The sequence below is a fragment of the Anopheles coustani genome, chromosome 3, assembly GCF_943734705.1.
Source record: "Anopheles coustani chromosome 3, idAnoCousDA_361_x.2, whole genome shotgun sequence".
Taxonomy (NCBI): Eukaryota; Metazoa; Arthropoda; class Insecta; order Diptera; family Culicidae; genus Anopheles; species Anopheles coustani.
The window spans coordinates 51,590,026-51,606,270 of record NC_071288.1 but is presented as its reverse complement, the minus strand read 5'-3'; the positions used below and the strand labels follow the sequence as shown (position 1 = coordinate 51,606,270).

General features: G+C 45.8%; 3 protein-coding genes across 3 annotated transcripts; 2 read left to right on the top strand and 1 right to left on the bottom strand.

The window, feature by feature from the left end:
- Positions 1 to 4,233: 4,233 nt before the first annotated feature.
- LOC131260976 (S-formylglutathione hydrolase) lies at positions 4,234 to 5,360 on the top strand. The gene is made up of 2 exons (XM_058262843.1): positions 4,234 to 4,367; positions 4,433 to 5,360. Exon 2 carries the CDS (start codon positions 4,435 to 4,437, stop codon positions 5,284 to 5,286), a length of 852 nt encoding a protein of 283 aa, XP_058118826.1. The 5' UTR covers positions 4,234 to 4,367; positions 4,433 to 4,434; the 3' UTR covers positions 5,287 to 5,360.
- Positions 5,361 to 5,365: 5 nt separating this feature from the next.
- Positions 5,366 to 6,885, bottom strand: LOC131260971 (presenilins-associated rhomboid-like protein, mitochondrial). Its single transcript, XM_058262835.1, has 5 exons — positions 6,720 to 6,885; positions 6,418 to 6,646; positions 6,042 to 6,339; positions 5,644 to 5,966; positions 5,366 to 5,586 (listed from the first exon to the last, which is right to left on the bottom strand). The coding sequence occupies exons 1-5, from the start codon at positions 6,767 to 6,769 to the stop codon at positions 5,395 to 5,397; spliced, it is 1,092 nt and encodes a 363-aa protein (XP_058118818.1). The 5' UTR covers positions 6,770 to 6,885; the 3' UTR covers positions 5,366 to 5,394.
- A 335-nt stretch (positions 6,886 to 7,220) lies between these two features.
- On the top strand, positions 7,221 to 16,245 carry LOC131260963 (uncharacterized). Its single transcript, XM_058262826.1, has 6 exons — positions 7,221 to 9,224; positions 11,371 to 11,480; positions 11,558 to 11,690; positions 11,815 to 12,016; positions 12,112 to 12,333; positions 12,948 to 16,245. The coding sequence occupies exons 1-6, from the start codon at positions 8,539 to 8,541 to the stop codon at positions 16,047 to 16,049; spliced, it is 4,455 nt and encodes a 1,484-aa protein (XP_058118809.1). The 5' UTR covers positions 7,221 to 8,538; the 3' UTR covers positions 16,050 to 16,245.

Below are 16,245 nucleotides of genomic sequence, written 5' to 3'. Positions count from 1 at the left end.
GATTGCTGAAAATTATTCCTTAAATTCTATAACTCCGGCTTAAGGGTAGCTCTAGTAAAATTAACCAATGAAAATGATCGTAAAGAGACGTTTAATGAAGAAGTAATTTTTTCCATGTACAATTACGTGGTAACATTATAAAAGTAATAATAAAATGTGCTGAATCAAAACGTCCAAACAAGTTTGTTGAGGTTCTTGACTACTTTTCCATGTTTTAACTCCATTAGGTGGGTAGGGTTGGCAAATTAAAGGTTTATTATACATTTATATTGTATTTATTTTATAATAATTAAGCTTATTTCACAAAACAATGCTGATTACGGATTACGGAAGTCGTAACCAGATAAAATACGGATTTCCTTTGGAATTTTTAAATTGCAACATGCTTGTTTCATTATTTAAAAAGTCCTTCATTTTACACTCACGAGTCATCCTGCCATCAGATCATGATGGGAAAAGAAAAGACATTATTTTCTTGCTTGACACAATAGCTAGACACTTTGAGTTGAAAAGTAAAAAATATAAAATTAGAGAAGCCATTCCACGAGAATAACTATTATAATATGAAAACCCGCTATGTAATTTGACTTCTAGTTCATATTAAATGCATGTAATCTATTCACGGCAATAACCTGGCATAAGTAAATTTTATCACTAACTTGCACTAGCCACAAATTTTAAAATTGATAAATATATTACAATCATAAACTTTATGATTTATGTACATTTTTAAAAGGTGTTTCATACATTTGCTAAAATACAATAGCTACAATTCATCTTCAAGACATGTATCTTGGAAAGTCTGCCACAAGAGATTTAACAAGTTTCACATTTTCGTTCAGTAACACGCTTTCGGTTTGCTAACACGTGGTTTTGATGGTAAACAACTGATCCTTCATCAAACACTTCGCCACGTTCTAACATGCGTTTACTTTTTTTTATCAAAAAAGAGACCCGTTGTCCGAAGTTGCGGGTTCCACTGCAACCAATCTCCACCGTCCCATCATCAATCCACATCCATCTTGCGTATTCACTGAAAAAATCGGACAAATTGCGCCACCTGTCAACGTGTGACGTGGGAAGTTTCGATCGGGCGGTGCACAAACAGTACCTATCATGCGCTACCTTAGGGTGATTGTCGTCCTAAAAAGTGCTGCTCGCGAACCACAACACAAACACCTTCCGCCGAAAGGGTCCGCGGTGGAGTCAATTAAAATGCAAATGAGAAACTGAATAAAATTGCTCGCAATCAGCGCAAACTTTGGCCGACGTAAAAGAAGGTTGACATACAGTAGACCGTGCGTTGGAAGCGAGACGCGCTGGGAGGACGGGTGCAATCCTAATTCATTAAAGGTCCAAACAACGGAACTTGCTTCCACACCTTCGAGTACACTCGTCCGGGATTTTCCAGCAGATCAGTGAGTTGGCATTCATTAGCCTACAGTATGTAGGGCGTAAGTACGGACGGAAACAGGTGGTTTTGGGTTGAAGCACGGATTTGCGCTTGTTGTGCCTGGACGATGGGCAGCCATGCGGGCAGATTATGGATTGCTAGAAAACCCGTTACGAACCATACGCATTCCGCGGTAAATAAGGGCCCCATTTGGGAAATGTTATTGTTATTTCGTGGTTTTGCAATATATTCATTGGCATTTTGAAGTCAAATTCGAGAAACATATTGCATCACATACAAAAAAGTACTATTACGTGCATAAACACAACACATAAAAATAGAACTATTATGTCCATAAATTGTGCATCAAAGTATCAAAGGGCATTCTGAAAACTTTTTTAAAATAAACAGAAAAATTACTGTATAAACTAGTATATATGGTGACTTTAAAATGTTATACCCCACTTAATGGACCTCATTTTATCTGTAGACAAGTGCGGAACGGATATTCAAGTGCTTAATTAATTGGCATCAATTGCAAGAAGCTGCAATCTTCATTACCTTGAGCTAAGTCATTGTCTTCTCCCCGAGGGTTTCACAAGAAATTGCACTTTACTCGTCCGAACATACAAGAGCCGCTGGATAACTATGCAAACGAAAGAATCGGTTTTTGCTTTAATTGGCAGATGGCTAATGAAAACATTTCCCGCCATCTCTCTGCTCTTCTAACGGCGTAAGGTAACGAAACCATCCACGCTTCTGTACATTCCTGCGCTTTACGTGCTTGCATTCCAATAAAAGTCTCCATCGAGCTAGTATCGGGCGATAAAAGTGGCACAGTTGTTCGACCGTTTGTCAAGTTATTCTTGGGTATAACTAAAAATATCTTTCCTGAAAAGTTATGCTCGTTCAGCAATCACAATAAATACTTTCGCACGTTACAGTTGAGATATCTAAATGCTATTTGCCCTTTCTATTCCTTACCCCTTTTTTGCACGTTTCCTTCAGCAGCCGATCCTTTCAGATATTGTCCTTATGGCGTTCAACAGATGGGGAAAGTTATAGAAATATTTTCATAAAAAGTTACGGGCAGAATACATTTCCAGCTGCACTCTTGAAGCAACACTATTGAATTAGCAACACGTTCGAACCAACGTCAATAGTTAGGGTAGATTTTTTTACTTTCTGCAAAAAAAGAACATGCTGAAGTGCTTTTGATAATAATGTATATTTTATTTTAAGCTTACTTTTGTGGTCGCTGTAAAACTTTCCAACATATGCATAACTTTTTATAATAACGTTTAAGATTTAGCTGGGCATCTACCGGATACGTAGATATGATAAGATTGTATAGTTTAAACAGAATAAGCATGATAAAAGTTGTTAATTTCATAGTAAAATTAATTAAAACAATCCGATATCTTACATTTTTTATTAATTTTTGAACAGATCTGAAACAACTATTTTAATTGAAGGTCAAACTGTATATGAGTACAGCCACGTTGGAAATATCACATGTATTTTAAATCATTGCTTAATGAATGGACGATAAATGGGTTTTGGTGGAATACGTTGAATTATCTATTACAACATATCATGTGAAGCAAAACTATTGTATGTATACCACATTTATTTCAATAATACACCAAAGTCAAAAGTATTGAACGGTCACCTCCTTTCTGCATTACTTATAAAATTCAAAACATTTTGATGTGGTTTAACATCCTCACATTTTTGCTTAAAAAATTACTTATTTGTTTCAAATAGGCCAGTTCAATGGGAGAAACAACTTGAACAAAAATTCAAGAATTTAAGAAACGGTTACTTTTTCAAATACAAATTTTCATAAAGTAACGTATTAGCTCATTAGGCACATTTTTATTGTAGATTTTACTGTAGATTGCAGACCTTTCGTAGATATTGTAGATTATTGTAGGTTGATTGTGTGATCACTAGTGGTGGGGAAACTGAATCCCTACAGGGATTCGAATCTTTCGATTCAAATCCATTCTGAGATCCGGATCTTCGAATCCGAATCCCAATCCGTCATATCATACATGCTCATCCAATGCCGATTTTTCATATGTTGTGTTTAATTCAATGAATGATTTACATAAGAATATCAGTACAGTTGACATTATTCTTCTAATTGTATTCAAACAACACGAACCATCTAGTCCTTTTTGTGAATATGCAGACTAACTGATTTACCCGAGTTTATTCCAAGAAGAGTAGCATTTATTATGTTTTAAATACAATTATGACAGCGTTATCATTCAAATTGAATCCATCGTGGGTCACTTAAACAGTGAAGCTAGTCCTTTGCGATGTTTTTCCGCACTTTCCCGACGGGGACTTTATCGCGGAACGAACATGTGTTTATTCATAACCCGGTAAAAATGTAAATTAGGTGCTGGTCTGAATAATTGTCACTCCGTAATCATATCGGTTCTACTGTATTTCTTTGTTAAAAACAGATTCATGAATGTATTTTGAACTACATTAAATCGTGCAAAAACCTTTATTCATGTCCAATCCATTTAAACCAGCGCCCGCGTCGAGTAAACTGAAATCAATCAAATTCTCTCTAGATCTACTAGTTACGTGACTAATTGAACTCACCTCACCTAGATCGAGTCATATCAATTTCAAATAGATTGGGATCAAGTCAGAACCGAAACAAATCGAGTCCCAAACAAATCAAATCTGATACGAATCCCAAACAAATCAAATCCGATATGAATCCCAATCTAATCAAATTTTTAGAATCCGTCAGATGGGATTCAAATCTTTGGAGTCCGTCTAGGGATCGAATCTATCTCGATTCTGCCAACACTAGACACTTAAGCCCCGGCTTAGTGATAACAAACTTTGCATTTTCATTCGGTGTTTAGTATTAAAGCATTTAGAAAGATTTTTTCTTTTCTGCAACATAGCTCTACCATTCTGAGGATAACACCTCGCGTTTATTCAAGTAAGTATAGAAAACCCATCTGCGTGTGGTTCAACTAAGCATCACTAAACACTCCATTCCCACAGCCATGACGGTCATATCGTTGATTTCTACTACCAAATGTTTCGGGGGACTCCAGAAGGTGTACTCGCACCAGTCGAAGGAGTTAGCATGCGAAATGAAATTTGCCATCTTCCTGCCGTCGGCCGCGGACGATCGTAAGCTGCCCGTTCTCTACTGGCTGTCGGGGTTAACTTGCAATGAAACCAACTTTATTCAAAAGGCCGGTGCCCAGCGTTACGCCACCGAGAACAATCTGATCATCGTCTGTCCCGACACCTCGCCCCGAAATGTTGAAATCGCGGGGCAGGACGATTCGTGGGACTTCGGCTCCGGGGCCGGATTCTACGTCGACGCTACGCAGGAACCGTGGAGTAAGCACTACCGTATGTTCAGCTACGTAACGCAGGAGCTGATCGAGGTGGTGAACAACAACTTCCCAACGGTGGCCGATAAGATAAGCATCTCCGGCCACAGCATGGGTGGTCATGGGGCGCTTATCTGTGCACTGAAAAACCCCGGCCTGTACAAATCTGTTTCGGCGTTCGCTCCCATCAGCAACCCTAGCAAGTGCCCGTGGGGAGAAAAGGCTTTCGGCGGTTACCTGGGAGCGGACAAGAAAGATGAATGGAAAAACTGGGACGCTTCCGAATTGGTAGCCAGCTACAATGGTCCACCGCTGGAGCTGTACCTTGATCAGGGATCGGAAGATAGTTTTCTGAAAGATGGCCAACTGTTGCCTCAAAATCTAGTCGATGCCTGTCGTGCGGCCCAGGTGCCTTGTGTTCTAAACATGCGCGAAGGGTACGACCACAGCTACTTCTACGTTGCTTCATTTATTGGCGAGCATATCGCTTACCACGCCAGACACCTGCAATAGAGAATTTGCCGTGTCCCTCTCGAAGCTGAATGATGAATGATGAAGCAATAAAGTGTTGAATTTTATTTCTTTTATTTGTTTTTCGTGCTTTTACTTCATGCTTGAAGGTCATTTTCTTGGTGGCCCTCTTAGTTCGTGCCAATAACCGATAAAGTACTCCCGCATCGGCCACACGTTCTGGCTGCCGATGTAGCACCAAAACAGCCCAAACATGGCTCCACCAAGATGGGCGGCATGGTCAAACACTTTCCATCCGAGTAGTACGCCGGCCAAATCGATACCCATGATAACTTTGATGGCCTACGATGAAAAAGGAATTAAGAATACCCCTATATGTGCAATCACAGTTATGCTTACCGCGCCAGCCGAAAACGTGTACATCGGCAGGAACAATATGCTTAGCTGAGTGTCCGGATACTGTGTGCACACGTAGGAAAGGACGGCCATAATAGCACCGGATGCCCCAAGCGAAAGTCCAGGTTGCCGTGAAATCGTTTTTAACACGTGACTTGCGAACGATGCAACCACACCGGCGCTCAGGTACATTCCCAGGAATTGCTCCCTTCCCAGTGTGGCAACGGCGGCGTGCGAGAAGCTATGCAGTACGTACATGTTCGCCAAAATGTGAAACAATGAGTAATGGCTGAACGTGGAGAGAACCATAGGCCAGCAGACGGCTTCTGCAAGGAAAGCAATGAGTTTTCCTCCATTAGTTTCCAACGGAATGATTCTGACCCCCCTGAGATGGTTCTTACTTGCTGCGGGGTTTGAGGCGAAATATTTCACCATCGTCGGCGCAAGGCTTGGGATCCGCCAAAGACCATAGACAAGTACGTTAAAGGCGCAGATCGGAGCAAATATCCGCTCCCCGGGCGAAAGTCTGTTCCACCAACCACTCAAATCCTTTTGCCACTGCTCCATCTCGTGTCGGTTCTGTCGCATACGATCCTTGAACCAATTTACGCTCAGTTTACTCCGCAGCGCCTGCATCGCACGAGAGCGTACCGTCTCATACTCCCAGATGGAAACTGCCACGAAACTACCAGTGCTAAACTGAAACGGTCGGTTTTCGAATGTGAATTATTTGTTCTAAGTTGACTTTCGAGTAGGAGAAACAAAACCTTAGCTTACCGCAACCGTGAACAGAAATGATCGCCATATTTTCGACGGATCAATATAACCGGACTCGATTACGATACCTTGCACCTCTGTGGGAACGATCGTTTGCTTTGGCGCAAACGATTCCGATCGCGTGTTTCGAGCATTACGTGTGTACCGCAGTATGTTGAGCTGCCGACCAACGCCTCCACCGCCAACATTGTGCAATATTATTCGAGGATACTGTATCAGCGAATTAGCCCTGTTGGAACACCGGAGGGAACTGCCGGTTAAAAACAAACATTTCGAGCGGGATGTGAACCGCAGACCAGTACCTGATTGCAGCGGGGATCTCCCGACAGTTTAGCAACAAACGGAGAGCCATTTCTAGTTCAACTAGAAGGTACACTAACGAAACAACGTCAAACTATTGCATCTTACAATACGTATACTATTTCACACCGTGTTACACAAGTTTTCACTGTTTACGAATCGCACGAGAATCAACCACACAAAACAATAAAACGTCAATACGTCAGCTGACGTTTAAACACACTACCAAGGTTTATACTCGCTTTGGATATGACTTTGTGCAATAAAACTTTCCTATTTCCTGTTTTGCTCGAAAGCACTTCATTAGAGCGGTCTTATATGAGAATGAAGTGTGTATCGAATTTTAAACCTTCAAGATGAACTCGTTCATCCGTGGGATCATATTAAAGCTACAACAATTCGGTCAAAAAATGGCATAAGGGAATGCGCACAGCTTCGCCTACAGTCATCTTGCACTGCAACAGCTGATGCAGCTCTGTACCAGTTGTCAGTTTGCCAATCCGATCACTCTCGTTCCTCTGTCCATTTCGGTTTTCATTTAGTAGTACTGCTAATATCTTCCGCGCTGCTCCTGCTCGGTCCAGTCGATGGTGTGCCGCAGAGACCGTCTCTCTTCTTTGTCGTTCCGCTGCCAGCTCGAGGTAGCAAGGCCACTAAACCCGACGGAATGTCCCACCAGCTGGCCATGCCGTGTGTGTAGCTTTTGCCGTGATCTTAAGAAAAAAAGTCATTGCGTGCATTCCCTGTAAAACCGTGTGCACCGAGAAGTTACCTCCAGCAGTGACAAGTTCGACGATTGTGTCAAAGTGTCTACCTTCCGCTCTGCTCCATCCGGAAGGCGAAGGATGTTGAAAATGTTTTCCAGTGCCTTCTAACGCACAGGCATACACACGCACACCGACCCCATCAGCCTGGTGTGGCGTTATCGCCCGTCGTCAATCGGCTTTATCCGTTTCGGCAGCCCTACTTACTACTACCACCGCGAAGCCACCGCCATCGAATGCAAATCGTCCACAGAAAATCTCGCAACCACCAGTGGTCCATCGACATACGGCGACGCGGTTTGACGCGATCTTGAGCACGGTGCCATATCGGTGACTTAGTGAGTGTCGGAGGCAAATTCGCCATTTACATCTCGCCCGGATGTGGCGCTAGTAGTGGCCAACGTCTCACTAAGATTTACCAAGTTTTCGTGGCTACTACCACCTCCAAAAGGAAAGCAAAACAAACCAAACCAAGTGCAGCATACCCTCCGTTACAGCAAGATGTAATTTTCCAGTTTGAAGCTCAGTCATTTTTCCTCCCTGGCGTTCGGTGGAACAAGTGGAAATGTGTTGGCGAATGTGCGCGGCGCCTGTGATTAAAGTGATGTGAAAAGAAAAAGAAAAAATAGCAATAGTTTCTTACGTCTCTCTGCTGCCCATTGTGTGAAAAGAAGAAAAAAGGGCAGCAGTAAGAAAAAAAGCTTCAACTTTCGGGTTCATTTGCTTTTCCTTTGTAGTTTATTTTATGTTCGCCCATTCGCTCCACTCCATCCTTGGGCTTTCTGCAATCTGTGCGTGTGTGTGTGTGTGATTTTTTTTAAATCAAGTTTCATGTTTATCGCCGTCCTCCCACCCAATCGCTCCACAGCCTCCGTTGCTGCGGCAAAATCTACTTCCAATGATCGATGCAGTTCGCGGGAGCTGAAGGTGCGAACGAAGAGAAACTACTGAAGTTAAAATAGATAGTTCGGCGGTACAGGAAGGTTTTTGTCTGTGTGTGTGCTTCTCATTTCTCGGCGGTGTTCTCAAACCCCCCAAATCGTTGCGCCCAAGGGAAATGTCTCAGGCCAACTCTTTTCAACCGTGGAAACAGTCTCTTCCAGTCGGGCTACCTTCGAACCTTACCTCCGCCATCTTCGGAGGTAGCGCCGGTGCTGCGGCAGCAGTAGGCTATGGAAAAGTACCAGCAGCCGTCCCGTCACCGCAGCAACCCGTCCCATCGCCATCGTCGTCCTCGTCTTCGTCGTCATCATCTTCGTCGTCGTCCTCGTCGTGCACCGTGTCGTCCTCCGTCAGCACCGCGAACATTGTCCTACCGGGCGGAACGTTTCCGCTGCACCACCAATCCATGCTTACTACAACGTCCGCTTCCGGCGGTGCGGTATCTTCCACCTCTTCCTCAATCCCTGCTGCCGTTCTGAATCCGGTGGGCGGTGCAGGTGGAGATTATCTCACTCAAATGGCCATCAACAAGTTGAAGCTGGGAAAGCTTAGTGCAAGCTACGAGTTGACGGCCACCAACGGAGGAGCGGTGGCCCAGACACCGCATCAACCCGGGGCAGTCGTGGGTGGGATGGGTATAGACGAGCCACACCAGGATGCCGATATCGAACGCGATCCGGGTGTTGCCGCCATGCGGGCGATGCTGGCAGCCAACCCGGACCACTACAGCCCCCACGGTCCACTCGGAGGAGACAAAGAGCGCGAGCAACAGATTCAAGAAATGTTTGAAAACTCCGTCAGGTAAGCGACACACTACCACCATTCCCGACCGGTCAGGGTCTGTTTGTCTGGCCAAAGACCAGACGGACCGATGTTTGTGCCGCTTGAGACACACGCCAATCACTCCGCTAATCTTACACACCTTCAACTGAGTCCATCCACATTGAGGCTAATCTCTGCTCCGAATCGAAACACACCAGTCAGCCGCCTCTACCATCTACCCCTGTTTCTTTCGTCCCAGCCCCAGCCAACGACTGTCAATTGCAGCAAGATTCATGATACAAAAAAAAACACAAAATACACAAACATTACAGAACAAAACGGTCGCGAGATCGCCTATCCCCAAGACAAACGCAAAACCCCTACGGACGTCGCATACGCCGTCATCGTTAAAGAAGAAAAAACAAATCATCGCATGTTATTATCGTTATCTGGCTTCGCGCGCCCGCACCTTATCGTTTGATTTTGATTCCTCACCACCGCGCCACTTCAATTCTTTACACTGAGGGTATTTTTGGTCAGATGAATTTATTAGTTAAATTTAATATTTACTTCACGATTGTTGCCATAAAAGCAATTTTTATTGACCCTCGATCCGTCAAACTGATAAACCTAAACTTAGTATACGGAGGGAAATCTATTCAAATTTTGGCTACTCATAGAATGTTGTTACTATCTAAGCAATGTAACGATCATCAGTTTTGCTAGTATGGATACGAACTGTTATCGATTCCTGCTTCCTAACACTACAAAAGGCATAAATGCTTGCTTCAAAGGATGCATAACTTCATTATCAAATAATTGAAACAGTTTTAATTATATTTTGGTGACAGTAATTCCACTCAAAATGTAAATTTTTGACAATGACTTAGATTTGAGAGATGAAAATGATTTTAAAATCTGCGTTAATCTACTTCTCTTCACGATTTATTTGATGAACATGTTTTAGGATGGTGTTGGACCAACAAATTTTAAAAGCAGATCGAGCATAATTTTGTTGAAAATAAAATTAAGCTAAGAGATCATCAAAGTTCTTACAAATGCAGAAGAGCGAATGATTGTTTATTTTCTTGCATGAAATATTGGTGCTGGTATTTGAACTTTGCTGCAATTCAGAAATAGGTTTTTTTTAATTAGCTTTTTTTTAAAGAAATCCAAATCCGACATCGTGGGTGCCTTACTCACCAAACAAATTGTGAGTAGGCAATTACTCAAATTAGTACGAATGAAAACCAACGCCCTTTAGTATCAAAATTATCGGCAAACAGAAAGGGTATAAGCAGAATGGAAAAAGCAGTTTTCAGAAAAAATATTTTCTACACAAAATTTGCAAAAAAATAATTGCGTATTGTTTGCATTGCACACAGGAAATACTTGGTTACTGATGCACGTTTGCTATAGAAATGAAAAGTCTGACTGTACATCAATTTCAACATCATTGGGCAACAGAATTAGTGGCAATGAAAAATTAAATCGTCCGCAGCGATCGATGATTGTCGTCAGCAGTGGTGCTGCTACTTTACTATACCTAACAACGCACGCGCCGTGTTGCGGCACCTTAAAAGCGCATTAATTGGGACAAATTTACACCTCTACACACGCCACATGGTCGGGCGATTGGAAAGCTTTTTGTTTTCCGCTGGCTTATCACTAACTGGCCATCTCAACCCTACGGCAGGAACGTTTAACATGTTGATGATTCATTGTAAATAATTGGCATAGTCTTTCGAATTCTAAAACCCCATCTACCTTGGTCCCGGCCGGGGGAAAATGTTATCGATGGCGATGATCTTAGCACCATCGTATCGCTCAACCGAGTCCGAGTCGGTCTCTTATCGTATGCGATAGCGAAAAGTCTACAATGATGGACAGTCGAAGAATAGGATACGCGCAGATCGATTTGTTTTGCGCGAACATGCTGCTCTTAATGCAGCTAGATCCGGGTAAAACCGGATCGCACATTACTGTAAGATGTACGCGTTGTCGGACGGTTGAATCAACATTCGAGATTCGTGTAATAATCACACCATTTTTCGAAATACATCTCGCTTTCCCCTCCGCTTTGTGACCGCGTGTGTCCTTGAAGTTGTTTTTTCGAACTCATTGGCCTTACACCATACATTTACCCCACTTACGAATGTTCCAATATTACCGGTACTACTTTCAGCGACAACACCAAGAAGCAAATTGTGGATATTCTGGAAAAAATTTCCAGCCTGCGACCACCCGAACGGTTGCTGTTGTACCTTCGCATGCCCGGTGGATATCCTGAAACAGGTAAAGCAAAACTAGCCAAAGAGAACCATTTTATGACACTCATGGTATTTTTTAAACTTTCGCCTGCAACACAACAGATCCTTTGCGTCAGTCTCAGAATCCGCTCGGAACACGACTCGAGATCAATCATACGATCAACTGGGTTCGATCGCATCTGGAGCACGACCCAAATGTGTCAATTCCGAAGCAAGAAGTCTACGACGATTATGTGTAAGTGGTGTACTTTGATTAAGGCAGCAAGCCCTGACGCTCTACGCAGGCAACTTGATCGTAAAACGTTCTACTATTTCATCATACCGATGTACATGCATTTTTCCAATATCCCAAAATGCAGCGCCTACTGTGCTAGGATCAACATCAAGCCACTGTCGACGGCCGACTTTGGCAAGGTTATGAAGCAGGTATTTCCCGGCATTCGTCCCCGGCGGCTGGGCACGAGAGGACATTCCAGATACTGCTACGCGGCCATGCGCAAGGCAACGAAGCTGCCCACCCCAAAGCTTCCCGATCTCAGTAATGCGGGTGGCACGGGTGAGGTAAGAATATCGGTGCCATGATAGCTAAAAAGAATGGGAATTTAACTTTTACCTCACCTTCCCCATTCCTTTATGTTTCGTTTCTCTCCCGACAGAAGCAGTGCGTCAACGAGGAACAAAGTTTCGGTGATGAAGAATCGTGGAAAGTGATCAAGGTGTGGGCCGAAGCGATGCTACCGGCCTGCTTCGGATCGATCAACGAGCTGGCCGGGTTTATCGCGAAGAACAACCTGAACACACCGACCGGGATCGCAAGCCGGCAGCAGCTGCACAAGAAGATCCTTCAGCGTGAGATGAAAGAAAAGCGTAAAATGTCGGTAAGTAAACGGAGAGAAGTTTTTGTTCAGCTATGAATTTCCCTTCCTTGAGTGGTGTCCCCATTCACAACGGGAAAGGTATGAGGGCCTGGCTACCGTTTCACAACCTGTAGATCAGAGATTCTCAATCAAAAATTATAAAGATTCAAAATTGAATGGAAAAACACTTACACAGAAGAATATATAATTTTGTCGAATACAACCTACTGCAGAAAATTGTATTAAAATAAAAAAGATGGCGGCGAACCGGTACATCTGCGGATTGTAGTCGTTGCATTGCTGCTTGGAGCCATTCAAAATTTACCATATTGCTTACATCTAAATGGTCTGAATGGTTGAGAATTTCTGTTACCAATAATCGGCCAGCAAGTGCTCGAAACCTTATCCTTCGCGTTCGAACATGCTTGGCTATATGAGCTTAGTGAAGGACACGCGCTCGAAAACGTGACCAGTCACTCATTGGGTGGGGGTGCCAGAGAACGGATTAATGTTTCTTTTTTTCGTTTTCCTTCATTCATTTTTCGTCTGCGTTTTTCTCTTCTTTTGTGATGCGATCTCATCTACTATGGTCGTTTTTGCTGGTATGCTCGCTTTCTTCACCCGTACTCGAGCAGGCGGTAGCGATGAAGAAGCGGCGCAAGAAGCGAAGGAAGACACTCTCGAGCAGCGTTTGTGATGCACCGGAACCACCACCAACACGTACAACGAGCACCCCTGACGACGGCGGTGGTGAGCCGAACGGCCAACCGAACGGTGCCGCAGGGCCATTCGGCGCGATCGAGGCTCAGCAAAGAACCGTAAGTACAAAGCTAGCGTCTGGCGTCGGTCCGCAGACGGTAGCGCCGACACCAAACAGTGCGCATAGTGCGGGACTGCACAGTCAGCAGCTGCTGCTGCAGCAGCACATGATCAAACGGGAGCAGCAGGACTATCTCGACGAGGACAACAATAATACGCCCGTCGCGATGTCGACTGCCGGTGGCGCTGGTGGTAAGCTGATGATGTTGCAGCAAGGAGGACGTCAGCCGCATCAGCAGCAGCCTAGTACAAATCTGAACTGTGATACTAGTGACGGTGTCTTGGAATCGATGAAGAAGGATCTCTTGATTACGTCAGCGAACAGTGCCCTCCTTCAGTCACCGTCACCATCGATGACCGGTCCGTCGGTCATTGCGTACGCGAATCACCCACCGCAAATGCAGCAACAGCACCTGCAGCAGCAGCATCAGCAGCAACTGATGCACCAACGGCTCATGGAGGGAGGTATGCGCAGTCCGCAGGACCTGCTACCGTCGAACTTTAACTGCAAAAAGGTGCGTCAAGCGCAGCACCTGAAGGCCGTCCAACAGCAGCAGCAGCAGCGTCATCATCTGGAGCATCAGCGGCAGCATCCAGCGCTGATGCACAATCAACCACCGCTGTTCTTCCCCAATCGACCCTCCAGTGGACAGAAACGTCCGCTGAACCAAAACAATTCGTTCGCCGGGCGACAAAAGCGTCTGAAGCTGCTCCAGCAGCGCCAGCAGCAGTCACTCGAAGCACAGAACAACAGTGCGCCACGGTACGATGAGCAGGGCAACCTGATACTGATCGAATCGCAGGATCCGAACCGGGACGAGTTTATCATACCGCGCGAACGGGTCATCAGTATTTGCAACATGGACAAAAATGCGCTCGACGGGTACCTAAACGACGAGGAGAATTCGCAGGATCAGGACCAGGAGTTGCTGAAATACTTCCCGGAGGATGACGGCGGTCACCAGCAGCCGGGTGGTGGGGCAATGCAACAACTACAGCACCAATTGCAACAACAACAGCAGCAACAGCACCAACAGCAACAGCAGCAACAACAACAGCAGCAGCAAATGGAGTCTATGGATGGACGGGGAAGTGCGTCGATGGAACACGACAGCTCGTCCACTGGCGGTTACGGTGCTTCCGGACTGTTTGACGAAAGTGAGAAGCTCTTCCAGATACGGATGATTCTAGAGAAGAACCAGAATAGCCAAAACCAGAATGCGCAACAGATGGCTGGCCCGAGCGCGTACGAGGCCAACATGAACCAGAACCAGCAGGCAGGTGTAGGCCTGGCGCCCGGTTCGGCCGCGGCTTCATTGGCGATGCTCTCCCAGCGCCACAACACTCACACAACCGGGCCGACGGGAGAAGCCGTCAACGCGACCGGTTCCAACGCGCTGGGCATCACCGGAACCGATCATCAAAAGACAAAGTTTGTCGGAAGCATCGAGGGGACAGGAGGAGGAAACTACTCTATGGGACAGCTGAATGGGATGGCATTTAGCCAAGCGTTGCAAAGTCCAACGGTTCGGCGCAAAAATTTAAACTTCGTTCCCATAACGGAGGTGAGTACGAGAATGGGACCGGGTGGCAAGCAACAACAACAGCAGCAACAGCAGTCTTCTAATAGCAACATTAATCACACACCAACCGCAAGCCCCTTCGTGAGCCCGCGCAGTACCCCGATCCACCGAAAGGCCAATAAACTATCGAACGGGTTGACACTGAATCTTCAGCAACATCAACAGCAACACTTTCAGCAGCAACTTCAACTGGCCGGTTCTTATCAACAGCAGCATCAGACACGCGGCTCGATGGGTGGAGGGTACATTAAAAACGAACTACCCGCGTCTGCCCCACCGAGTCCCTCGATCATTCAGCCGTACCGCTTTGGTGCCGGAATTAATGGGCTAAACTGTACCCTCCTCTCCTCAACGCCGAGCTCGTTCCAGCCGATTTGTGCACCACACGGAAACCAACATTCCGCTGGAGCATTGTCCGGTGGTGGCGTTGGCGGAGGACCGAATGGGCTGCTATCCTCACTCGAATCCCGCTCGAGCAGCGTCCCGCTGATTCCCAACTACGATGGTTACTGCAATTCCAACTACACTTCCGTCTCCCAAACTCCGGTCCCCTCGGAATTCGACGACTTTACCGACACCGGCCACATCTTCGACATGCTGAACGACCAATCGTCCCAGCTGAACTCGTCGATAAAGATCGAGGAAGCGGAACTGTCCCTTCCGGAGCTGCTCGAACAGCACCAGCAGCAACAGCAGCAACAGCAACAACAGCAGCAGCAGCAGCAACATCAGGATGGTGGGTTTTTCCCTCGGGCAGCCAACTACAACATCATTTCCCGATCGGTTCCATCCACCCCAGTACCACACCACATTGGTGTGGGTTTCGGTGGGAACTTTTCCACCACTTCTGCCACGGCCAGCTGCATCGAAACCAACTCGATTGGTACTGTATCGTCGAGCGGAGGGCTGGGAAAGTCGATGTTCGAGCTGCCCAAGTCGGTCCCTTCGACGCCGATCGCTCTGAATGATGGCTGCCACGAGCAACTGTTCCAGTACAGTCCGGAGACATCGCGCGACTTTCTGATCAATGGAAACTCGGTCGATCGCAGCAAGTCCTCGTCGGGTTCGTTCTACTCGGGAGGCCCCGGCGGATCGAACGTTTCCGGCGCTCCCGGCCAAACCGATGGAACCGATGCGAACGGAACCGTGACGGGGGGAGAGCAGCATCATCATCACGTTGGTGTTGGCGCGGAGTTGCATTCGGCCACCGATGATCCGATCGCACCACCGACAGCCGCAATTCCGAACCTTACCGACGGCATCGAGGGACTCGCCAACGATCTGGACAGTGTGACCGATTCGATGATCGATTCCGAGCTCCTGCAGAACCTGTAGAGTCGTCATGAGCCCCAAAACATGCCCGCCGGACGGGATCATCGGGCGTCATCGTCGTCGTATCTGGTGGAAGCGGCGTGGCGCTACATTGTAGCCACATTGTGTATCGGGTAGTTTTATTTGTTTGGTAATTTATTCACCACGTGCCATCAACTGCGGTTCAGATTGTTTGTACGTTTGTATATAAGCGCGAGTG